The sequence below is a fragment of the Pseudorasbora parva genome, unplaced genomic scaffold, assembly GCF_024679245.1.
Source record: "Pseudorasbora parva isolate DD20220531a unplaced genomic scaffold, ASM2467924v1 scaffold_53, whole genome shotgun sequence".
Taxonomy (NCBI): domain Eukaryota; kingdom Metazoa; phylum Chordata; class Actinopteri; order Cypriniformes; family Gobionidae; genus Pseudorasbora; species Pseudorasbora parva.
The window spans coordinates 53,958-65,621 of record NW_027125107.1 but is presented as its reverse complement, the minus strand read 5'-3'; the positions used below and the strand labels follow the sequence as shown (position 1 = coordinate 65,621).

Sequence of the window (11,664 nt, the reverse complement as noted above, 5' to 3'; positions counted from 1 at the left end):
GCGCCACTGAAGATCACCCACATTTTTAGTCAATGGTGGTTTGTAACAAGAGGCCCAAACAGGTTTAACTTCACTATCAACACTTAAATGATCTCTCCACGGTGTGTCCATTCGTTTCAATTTCTCTTTATTTAACACCTTTACACAAACTTTATATAAACTCTTTCCTCCTATTGTATCAAAACTCATGTCTCTCAAATCGTCAGAGTTCATAAAAACATTTTCATTTTCTATTGCACTTTTAGAGATCACCATACAAGGAAAAAGATCCGTATTATCAGGAAGTGTCTTACTTGATAAAAAATTCCAGTCTTCTTCATTTACATTTCCTCTGAAGTTCTTCAATATAAAATGGACTCTCCTTGTTGATTTTATTTCAAGTCTCTGTGCAAGTGCATCAACATTGTCCAACGCGATACCAGCCACTTCTATCAAGTCTTTCATTTGAACAATTTTGGCTTTTGTTAAAAGTTGCAACAACCATAAATTTGTATTTCCACATAAATCCAGTCGAGCACCATTAACCAACGGTTCTTCCAGAAACCAAAACAGTGACTTATATGACAATGATCTTTTAACCTGTATAGTACACCATGCTTTTCTTACACTCTCATAAAAAGAAGAAATAAACTTCAAATTAAAACTACAACAATCTGTCCAAAAGATATTTCTTCTTAAATTCCACCCTCCAACCTTACTTAAAAGGCAACATGTTGGTCCAAACCATGATATACTTGGACTGTATAAAAACTTTTGAACAAACTGAAGTCTAAAGGCTACTTTCCTGCTTATCAGGTCAACAACTCCTTGACCACCTTCTTCCTTTGGAAGATAAAGAACACTTCGTGGTAACCAATGTAATCGATCCCAAAAGAAATTAGTCAACTTGATCTGTATTTTTCCCAAAACCCCTACAGGGGGTTCTAAAACTGCTAACCTGTGCCATAAAGAGGAGGCTACTATATTATTAATAATCAAAGCTCTCCCTCTAAATGACATTTTGGGTAAAAGCCATTTCCACCTTCCCAATCTTCCTTCTACATTTTCAAGAATATTTTCCCAGTTTCTTTGCATTATTATTTCATCACCCAGAAAAACTCCAAGATATTTGAGGCCTCTCTGTGACCACACCATTTCACCTGGTAAAACCAGTTCCCTTTCGTTCAGTCACTCCGACGTAACGTCAGTGACTGACGAATGGGGGTTTCGCCTAGAAGCCAATCATCTTCGAGATCTTAGAAAGCGCCCAATGGCAGTGCCAATGCCATGGGCATGCGAAATTTGCATGCGTAACTCCGCCTACCCACCTGGGTATATAAGGAAGTAGCTGGCATGAATCGCATTATGTTTCTGCTTCGGAGCCAAGAGCATCTCTTCACTCCGGCAAGCCTGAATTCTGAAGTCCTCTCTTCAGTCTTCGAGACGAGCGGTTCTCCAGGGTGTTGGTGTAACGGCGCGTTCCAGCGATCTCACATTGCCTGCCTGCTGATCTGTGCAGTGATCTGCAACAGCTGTGTGTGTTTTCCCTGGGCGCTTCGGCACTCTGCAGAGCTTCCTCTCACAAAAAGAGCTTGCGTGTGGCACGTCTTTTTCAAGACGGGTTGCCCGCGCACTTCCGGGTGCGGTCGATATCTGTTGCTGTCTTTGGGACGCATTCACTGCTCGACGTGTTTGGGCCCAGCACGTTCGGACAGTGTTTGTGGATGTGCTGTGTTCCCTCTGTGGGAACATGACCATCGCGATGTTGTGGTCGAGACTCAATGATCTCTGTAAAGAGAGAGAGTCCCCTCTGCCACATCCCGATCTACCATCTCCGAGAGAGGTGGTACTTTGGCTGGTGGCCAGGGTGACCTGAGGGCGGTGCTGTGGTATTAAGAACCCTGACGATCATTCCTCGGGCCACTCCCGCCCTCTTGCACATCGCTTCCAGTGAGTGTTGGACTGAAGCAGCGGGACCGTCTGCTGACGCCCCGTTCGTTTCGTTCATACTCCAGATAGCGGCGAGAGGTCGATTGCCGCATCTCAAGGTGGGCTAGAGTCCTTTGGGGATGACGATTCGGCTATGCTCCGCCTCCGGGTGTGGTAGCACTGTAGAATCTGACCTAGAGTTGACAGCCATGTTCTCTCGGGCAGCCGCGAGCCTCGGGCTGGTGTGAATCTCCACCCTGTCACGAGTGCTCGCGGTTGGGCGATTGGTTTTTGGAGGTGGCACCCGACAGCTGCGGGCCCCGCCCCCAATGCCATTTCGCTCCCGAGATGCATGAGGAGTGCACGCGGTCCGGGAGATCTCCGGGTCTTCCCGCGACCGTTTGGTGGTCTCCTCCACCTTCTCTGCCCTCGAGGAGTCGCGGCCTAAGGGTACACTGGGGTCCCTCCCCCTCAGTCAGGTGCTCTGTTGCGCACTACGGTGTCCACTGAGTGCTTTGACTTGACGCGGTGAGGCTATCCTAAGCGCCCTCCCAAGCCTGCTGGCTCGTCTACTTCGATGGCGTAGTCCAGCAGTGCTATGGGGTAAGCTGCCGCCCCGATGCGTATGCACGAGGACAGAGCTGATCCAGGGCTTACGAGCCCCCTCGCAGAGCAGACCCCAGTGGAAAGCGAGTCCTTCCCTGGTCTCCTCTGTCAGGGCGCAGTCGTTACCAGTGCCTCGACACCGGGCCGCTTTGCCACCCGAGTCCGGGCCGGTAACACTGCCTCGAGAAAGGCGTGCCGCCACCGATCCCGCCCAGCGCTGCATAGGTGACCACACGCCCCCTGGGTCAGGAGATGTCCACAGCTGTGGTCCGGGAAAGACAACTGGCCTTACTTGGTCGATGTGGGACGGCTGAGTGAGCCCGCCTCCTCAGCTCGCCCATATCGGCGGCACGGTCAGGGACTGCGCCCAACAGTTCTTGGCTGTCCCCAGAGGCAGACTGAGGCCATCTGCCCCGGCGGCCCGCTGCTGCACCTAAGCGCCGCCGGCACAGTTGCCTCAGCCTCCTCGCCGCTAGGGCGACTTCCTGCGACCCCCTCCCGCGTGGCCACAGCAGCAGCCTTCACCCTGGCCACGCCACAGGGCGCGCTGCAGGAAGCCGTCCCAGTCCGCACCAGCCCCGCAGCCTGCTGAAATAAGGCCAGCGGCGCTCTGGACACGGACAGCTCTGGGATGGGCAGTTCTTTCATGGGACGGTGGCAGGTCCGCCCCTTCCCCCGGTGGAGGGCCGGGGGAGAATCCTTTGTCCAGCTGCTGGCCCACGGGTCAGCAGCAACCTTTGCAGGAAAGAACTGATTAACCCATCCCTGAGCACCCAGAGACCGGTGACGGCAGTGTGCGCCGCCCCCGGGCCACGCCGCTCTCGTCCCTCTCTGTCGCCAGCCCCCTCTCAGAGCAGACCCCAGTGGAACGCGAGTCCTTCCCTGGTCTCCTCTGTCAGGGCGCAGCTGTTACCGCCGCCCCGACACCGGGCCGCTACGCCACCCGAGTCCGGGCCGGTAACGCTGCCTCGCTGCCCCACCGAGGGTACGCCGGTGCTCCGCGTGACCCCGTTGGTACACTCCCTGGGAGCGTGGCTACAGCTGCCGGGACTGTCCCGCTGGGTCGCACGGACCATCCGGCTCGGCTACGCGATTCAGTTCGCGCGAGCTCCTCCCTGTTCCGGGGTGTCCGGTACACCATGGTGGGGTCCAATGCCCCAGTCATGCGTGCGGAGATCGCGACCCTACTGGCGAAGGGTGCGGTCGAGCTCGTCCCTCCAGCCGAGATGAAGTCCGGCTTCTACAGCCCTTACTTCATTGTACCGAAGAAATCCGGTGGGTTACGACCGATCCTGGACCTTCGCGTCCTGAACCGATCCCTGTACAGGCTTCCGTTCAGGATGTTGACTGCGAAACGCCTTTTCGAATGCGTTCGTCCATGCGATTGGTTTGCAGCGATCGACCTGAAGGACGCGTACTTCCATGTGTCCATCCTTCCGCGACACAGACCGTTCCTACGGTTTGCGTTCGAAGGGCGGGCATATCAGTATGCCGTACTACCATTCGGGCTAGCTCTGTCCCCTCGCGTCTTCACGAAGATTGTCGAGGCAGCCCTTGCGCCACTCAGGCAACAAGGGGTTCGCATCCTGAACTATCTCGACGACTGGCTCATACTGGGCCACTCTCGGGACCGGGTGTGCGAACACAGAGACCTGGTTCTCCACCACTTAGCTCGTTTGGGCCTTCGGGTCAACTGGGAGAAGAGCAAACTCTGCCCAGTGCAGAGGATCTCTTTTCTCGGTATGGAGATCGACTCTGTCGCCATGTGCGCGCAGCTTACCGGCTTGCACGCGCAGTCACTGCTGACTTGCCATAAAAAAAAAAGAAATAGAGAGCAAGAGTGCGGTTCCACTGATACTATTTTAGAGGCTCCTGGGGCATATGGCATCTGCAGCCGCGGTGACGCCGCTCGGATTGCTTCATATGAGACCGCTTCAGCACTGGCTTCGCGATCGAGTCACGAGATGGGCATGGCAGTCTGGCACGCTCCGGGTCCCAGTGACTCAGGCCTGCAGACAGACACTCACCCAGTGGTCGAACCTCAGCTTTCTACGGGCAGGTGTGCCCTTAGAACGAGTTTCCCGGCATGTTGTTGTGTCAACAGATGCGTCCACCACGGGTTGGGGTGCCATGTGCAATGGACATGCAGCCGCCGGCTCTTGGTCAGAGAGCCAGAGCCGCCTGCATATCAATTGCCTCGAGTTGCTGGCAGTTCGGTTCGCCTTGCACCGCTTCCTAGAGTTGTTGAAGGGCCAACACGTTCTGGTCAGATCAGACAACGCGGCCGTAGTAGCGTACATCAACCACCAGGGTGGTCTACGCTCCCGCCGCATGTCTCAACTCGCCCGCCATCTCGTCTTATGGAGTCAGAAGCGCCTGAGGTCCCTTCGTGCTGTCCATATCCCGGGGATCCTGAACCGTGCAGCCGACGAGCTCTCACGGGTTCAGCCTATCCCTGGGGAGTGGAGACTCCATCCCCAGTCGGTCCAGCTGATCTGGGATCAGTTCGGGGACGCACAGGTAGATCTGTTTGCCTCCCATGACTCGTCCCATTGCAGCCTGTACTTTTCCCTGACCGAGGGCACGCTCGGCACGAACGCACTGGCGCGCAGCTGGCCGCAGGGGCTACGCAAGTATGCGTTTCCCCCAGTGAGCCTTCTTGCACGTGTTCTGTGCAAGGTCAGGGAGGACAAGGAGCAGGTCATCTTGGTCGCCCCGTACTGGCACGGCCGGACCTGGTTCCCAGAACTAGTTCTCCTTACGACAGCCCTTCCCTGGCCAATTCCTCTGAGACAGGATCTACTCTCTCAGAGACGGGGCACCCTGTGGCACCCGCGTCCCGATCTTGGAACCTCCACGTGTGGCTCCTGGACGGGACGCGGCAGGTTTGATTACCCTACCACCTCCGGTGGTGGCTACCATCACTTCCGCTCGGGCTGAGTCCACGAGACGGGCCTATGCGTTGAAGTGGAACCTCTTCGTCAATTGGTGCTCTTCTCGCCAAGAAGACCCCTGGAAGTGCCCGATCGGGTCTGTGCTCTCTTTCCTCCAGGAAGGGTTGGATCGAAGGCTGTCTCCATCCACCCTGAAGGTTTATGTGGCCGCTATTGCCGCCTACCACGACCTCTTGGACGGGAAAACGGTAAGTAAGCACGACCTGGTCATCAGGTTCCTGAGGGGTGCGAGGAGACTACATCCTCCTCGTGCTCCTCTCGTACCCTTTTGGGACCTCTCAGTAGTTCTAAGTGCTCTGCAGAGGGCCCCATTTGAGCCTTTGCTGTCAGTAGATGTTAAGTTCTTGTCTATGAAGACAGCACTCCTGACCGCATTGGCCTCCATCAAGAGGGTAGGGGACCTGCAGGCATTTTCAGTTGACGAAGCGTGCCTGGAATTCGGGCCGGCTGACTCTCACATGATCCTGAGACCCCGGCCTGGATATGTGCCCAAGGTTCCCACCACTCCGTTCAGAGACCAGGTGGTGAACCTGCAAGCGCTGCCTTTGGAGGAGGCAGACCCAGCCTTGGCATTGCTCTGTCCAGTACGCGCCCTACGCGCTTACGTAGACAGGACGCAGTGTTTCAGGACCTCAGACCAGCTCTTTGTCTGTGATGGTGGGAAGCTGAAAGGGAAGGCTCTCTCAAAGCAAAGGCTGTCTCACTGGATAGGGGACACCATTGTTTTGGCTTACCAGCAGCAGGGACGCCCATGTCCCCTTGGGGTCAGGGCCCATTCCACCCGGAGTGTGGCCTCCTCTTGGGCTTTAGCACATGGCGCTCCCCTGACAGACATCTGCAGAGCTGCAGGCTGGGCGACACCAAACACATTCGCCAGGTTTTATAACCTCCGAGTGGAGCCTGTATCCGACTATGTACTCGCCTCTACAAGTGGCCGGTAATGGATTGGCTCAGGTGTCTTCGCTTGCTCGCCATTCCACTCCACGGACTGGATACGTGCGATATTCTTCTCAGGTGAGTTCCCCGAGAGCCCTGAGCTCCTCCAGCACTGACGACGCCGACGCCAGTAAGTCTGCCCTTAGCCCAGACACTCGTGTCCGGCCAGGTGCCCCATGTCCATGGTTCCCCTCCGGCGACCCCCACATGTGTATTTCCACCGTAAGCCTCCCTGAGCTGGTGTATTCCCTTGGCAACCTTGCCACCCCCTGGGGTTAAAAATCCACCTGCGGCTGGTACCCCAATGATGTTCCGTATGCAGCCCCCCGGGGTCATACGTGTATTCCTAAGTCCTCCCTACGGGTAGGCAACTTGGCGCATAACTCCTCCTGGAATATGCCTCCCAGTGTACCTTGGTATTCCTGCGTTAAGTAGAGGCCTTTGACCGTCCTAATTGGCATCAGGGCTCACGCTTGCGCAGGGCACTGGAAGACAGCTGAGTGGCGTTATTGCATTGGGACCCCCATTCGTCAGTCACTGACGTTACGTCGGAGTGACTGAACGAAAGGGAACGTCTCGGTTACATATGTAACCCTTGTTCCCTGAGGAGGGAACGGAGACGTAACGTCCCGCTGCCACTTCCGCTGTACCGCTGGAACGGCCGAGAGTTCAGTCTTGGCTCCTCAGCAGGTAACATAATGCGATTCATGCCAGCTACTTCCTTGTATACCCAGGTGGGTAGGCGGAGTTACGCATGCAAATTTCGCATGCCCATGGCATTGGCACTGCCATTGGGCGCTTTCTAAGATCTCGAAGATGATTGGCTTCTAGGCGAAACCCCCATTCGTCAGTCACTGACGTTACGTCTCCGTTCCCTCCTCAGGGAACGAGGGTTACATACGTAACCGAGACGTTCTCCTTTATTCCATTTTCCAACACTATATGCTGAACTTTTAGCCCAGTTAACTTTTGAAGATGAAATATTTGCATAATTATTAACAATATTAACCAGCTTATCAATATCATCCTGTCCACTGGTTAAAACTAAAACGTCATCTGCATATGCAGACAGTTTTATAGGTGGAAAAGAACTCCCATATGTAAAACCATCTAAAAGAGTCCTAATTTTATTTAGCATGGGTTCAATTGCGATTGAGTAAAGCATGCCTGACAAGGCACATCCCTGTCTAATTCCCCTTTGTATTTTAAAAGGGCTACTCAAACCACCATTAACTTTCAGCACACTTTCGATGTCTTCATAGAGCACTTTAATCAAGGCAGTGAACACAGGTGGAAAACCAAAGGTTTCAAACGTATACCATAAAAAGGTATGATCCACCCGGTCAAAAGCCTTTTCTTGATCTAGGGAAATTAGGCCACATTTTTCCCCAAACAGTCTAGAGATTTCTAAAACATCTCAAATCAGGGAAATATTGTCTACTATTGATCTATTAGGCACACAATAAGATTGATCTGAGTGTATAACTTGTCCAATTACCTTCTTCAGTCTGTTTGCCAAAGATTTTGATAATCAGTGCATAATAAAGAAACTGGCCTCCAGTTTTTTAGCTCCTTGAGATCTCCTTTCTTGGGCAGCAAAGTTAAAACAGCTCTTCTGCAGCTCAGTGGCATTTTTCCTTTCTCCAAAACTGCCAGTAGATCTTCTCCCAACAGATGCCAAAAAGCTTTATAAAAGTCAACAGGCAACCCATCTAGTCCTGGTGCTTTGCCATTCTTCATATTCTGCAAAGCATTGTAAAGTTCCTCTATTGTTAACGGACGTTCCAGTTCTGTATATGAATCTTCACTCACTTTTGGAAGATCCGACACAAATTCAGCCATTAACTGGCCATCCACAGAACTGTGGGAATACAACTCCTTATAAAAATTGACAGCCCTTTTTCGAATATCTGAAGGTTTAGTTAAAACATTTCCATCTTCTGCCTTTAAACACTGTATACTTTTACTTTGACCATTTTTTCTTTCCAAACTGAAGAAGAACTTGGACGGTGCATCCATTTCAGAAAGATTCTGAAATCTGGATCTAACTAACGCCCCCTGAGACCTTGTGCCTAATAAATCTGCTAGTGCTCCTTTCTTTCCTTTAAGAGCCCGCAATTGGTTTGGATTCGCAGTGGCTTCATTTAAAGCCTGAAGTTCTATGATATCCATCTCTAGACTTCTTATAGACTGAACCATATCTCTAGTTACATTAAAAGTGTACTGACTACAAAATTTTTGTATCTGCACTTAAAAATTTTTGTATCTGCACTGGAGAAGCGCGTCGGTCATAGAAGGAGCTCGAATCGCAAGTAAGTCTATCCGAAATACTCTGTATTTGCTGTATTGCTTGGTGTATTAATTACTAGAAGGAAGATACATTTCGTTTCTGCACTTATTCTTTTTATTCATAACTTTGTTCCGGGAGCTACTCACAAATTGCACTTTACCAGGGCAGTTTGAAGCGCGCTGTACGCAATCACCAGCCGTTATTAAATAATAATTGTTGGCTTTTAGCACAGGTAGTGAGTGATAGTTTGGTTTCGATTTGAGTCGTTGACAGACCGTTGCGTTGATTAATCTTTGGGATAATTATAAAAGCGTCCACACCTGCTATCACTCAAGTAGTGATCAGTGTGTATTTAATAAGCATGTCAGCGCTGTCGCGGTAGCGTCAGCGGGAGCGTTCAGCCGCCTCGTGTGAAGACCGACAAGTGTAAAGACATTCGTTTTCGACTCGACCTACGATCGACTCCACTGTAGAACGAACACCGAGAACGCACTTAAGTATTTATTTATTTCTCTGTCCTCTTTCTCCTTCTCTCTCTTCTCACAATGTGCTTTCAATACATACCCACTATTTCTACCCCTCGCTCCACTATCAGACGCCGACGGCAGCGCAACACTGCTAATCTGCGTCCTATTCCTTCCTCTACTAATATCCCTCCCTCTTTTTCTCTGGGTCTATGGAATTGTCAGTCAGCTGTAAACAAAGCTGACTTCATTCCAGCCTTCGCCACTCATTCCAATCTGAATATCTTGGCCTTGACTGAGACCTGGATCCGTCCAGAAGACTCAGCAACTCCTGCTGCTCTCTCTAACAATTTCTCCTTCTCACACACCCCTCGCCACACTGGCAGAGGTGGAGGCACAGGTTTCCTTATCGCAAACAATTGGAAATACTCAACCCACACCTCTCTCTGTAATAACATCTCCTTTGAATACCATGCTATTACAGTTACAGCTCCTGCTAAAATCCATCTTGTAGTCATTTACCGCCCTCCAGGTCAATTGGGCACCTTTGTTGAGGAACTAGATGTGCTGCTGTCCTCATTCCCTGAGGATGGCAGCCCACTTGTAATCCTTGGTGATTTCAACATCCACCTGGACAAACCGTATGCTACAGATTTTCACTCCCTTCTATCCTCATTCGATCTCAAACTTCTTACTACCTCACACACACACAAATCTGGCAACCAACTTGACCTCATCTACATACGCAACTGCACTACAGAAAACACTTTGGTCAAACCCTTACACTTCTCTGATCATTACTTCATCACATTTAATCTACATCTCACTACTCATACGCTTCCACCTCCTCTACCAGTTAGTTTCAGACGAAACCTGCGTTCTCTTTCTCCCTCTCACCTCTCCTCCGTTGTGTCATCCTCTCTTCCGTCACCCACACAATTCTCCTCTATGGATGTCAACACTGCAACAGACACTTTATGTTCCACTTTAACCTCTTGTCTAGATACTATCTGCCCTCTGTCTTCTAGGCCAGCTCGCGCTACTCCCTCTAACCCTTGGTTATCTGATGTTCTTCGTGAACACCGGACCAAACTTTGGGCAGCAGAGAGAAAATGGCGCAAATCAAACGACCCATCTGACCTGAGTAAGTACCAATCTCTGCTCATTTCCTTCTCACAGGACGTCCATACAGCTAAATCCTCATATTTCCACAACAAAATCAACAGCACCTCAGACTCACGCACACTTTTCAGAACTTTCACCTCTCTGCTCTGTCCCCCTCCACCACCTCCCACCACCTCTCTTTCTGCAGACGATCTTGCCATTTTTTTACAGATAAAACCACACTCATCAGCAGTCAGTTCACACCTCCACACACACACACTTTTGAATCAGCCACATCCACAGCCAAACATCTTCTCTCCTCCTTCTCTACACTCACTGAGTACGAAGTATCTAAGCTTCTCCTCTCCAGCCATCCCACTACCTGCCCTCTAGATCCCATCCCCTCACATCTCCTACAAGCCATCTCCCCTACACTCTTACCAGCACTCACACACATCATCAACACATCTCTCTCCACCGGCATCTTCCCCACCACATTCAAGCAGGCTCGGGTAACCCCACTGCTTAAAAAACCCACATTAGACACATCACTTGTAGAGAACTACAGACCTGTTTCTCTCCTACCATTCATTGCGAAAACACTTGAAAGAGTTGTTTTCAACCAGGTCTCATCTTTCCTCTCACAGACTAATCAACTGGACGTAAACCAGTCAGGCTTCAAAAAGGGCCACTCAACTGAGACGGCATTACTGTCAGTTACTGAAGCCCTGCGGCTGGCTAAAGCTGCATCCAAATCATCAGTCCTCATCCTCCTTGATCTGTCTGCTGCCTTTGACACTGTGAATCATCAGATTCTTCTGTCCACCCTCTCATCACTGGGCATCACAGGGACTCCACTCCACTGGTTTGAGTCCTATCTCACAGGTAGGTCTTTTAAGGTTGCCTGGAGAGGAGAGGTATCCAAAACACATCAACTGACCACGGGGGTTCCTCAGGGCTCAGTGCTTGGACCTCTCCTCTTCTCCATTTACACTACATCACTGGGACCCATCATTCAGGCACATGGTCTCTCTTATCATTACTATGCTGATGACACACAGCTCTACCTCTCATTTCAACCAGATGATCCCACAGTAGCTGCACGAATCTCAAACTGTCTGGCGGACATCTCGGCATGGATGAAAAAACATCACAGCTTCTTGCCCAAGCCCTGGTCATTTCTAGACTTGACTATTGCAATGCGCTTCTGGCTGGACTTCCATCTTGTGCAATCAAACCGCTGCAAATGATCCAGAACGCTGCAGCACGTCTTGTATTCAATGAGCCCAAAAGGGCTCATGCCACACCTCTATTCATCTCTCTGCATTGGCTACCACTCGCTGCCCGGATCAAATTCAAAGCCCTGACTCTTGCTCATGGATCTTCCACAAGCGCAGCACCC

The 11,664-nt window shown here is 51.2% G+C and overlaps 1 protein-coding gene across 1 annotated transcript; it reads left to right on the top strand.

The window, feature by feature from the left end:
* The first annotated feature begins 9,239 nt into the window (after positions 1–9,239).
* On the top strand, positions 9,240–11,294 carry LOC137067440 (uncharacterized). Its single transcript, XM_067437344.1, has 2 exons — positions 9,240–10,302; positions 10,910–11,294. The coding sequence occupies exons 1-2, from the start codon at positions 9,240–9,242 to the stop codon at positions 10,912–10,914; spliced, it is 1,068 nt and encodes a 355-aa protein (XP_067293445.1). The 3' UTR covers positions 10,915–11,294.
* The last annotated feature ends 370 nt before the right edge of the window (positions 11,295–11,664 follow it).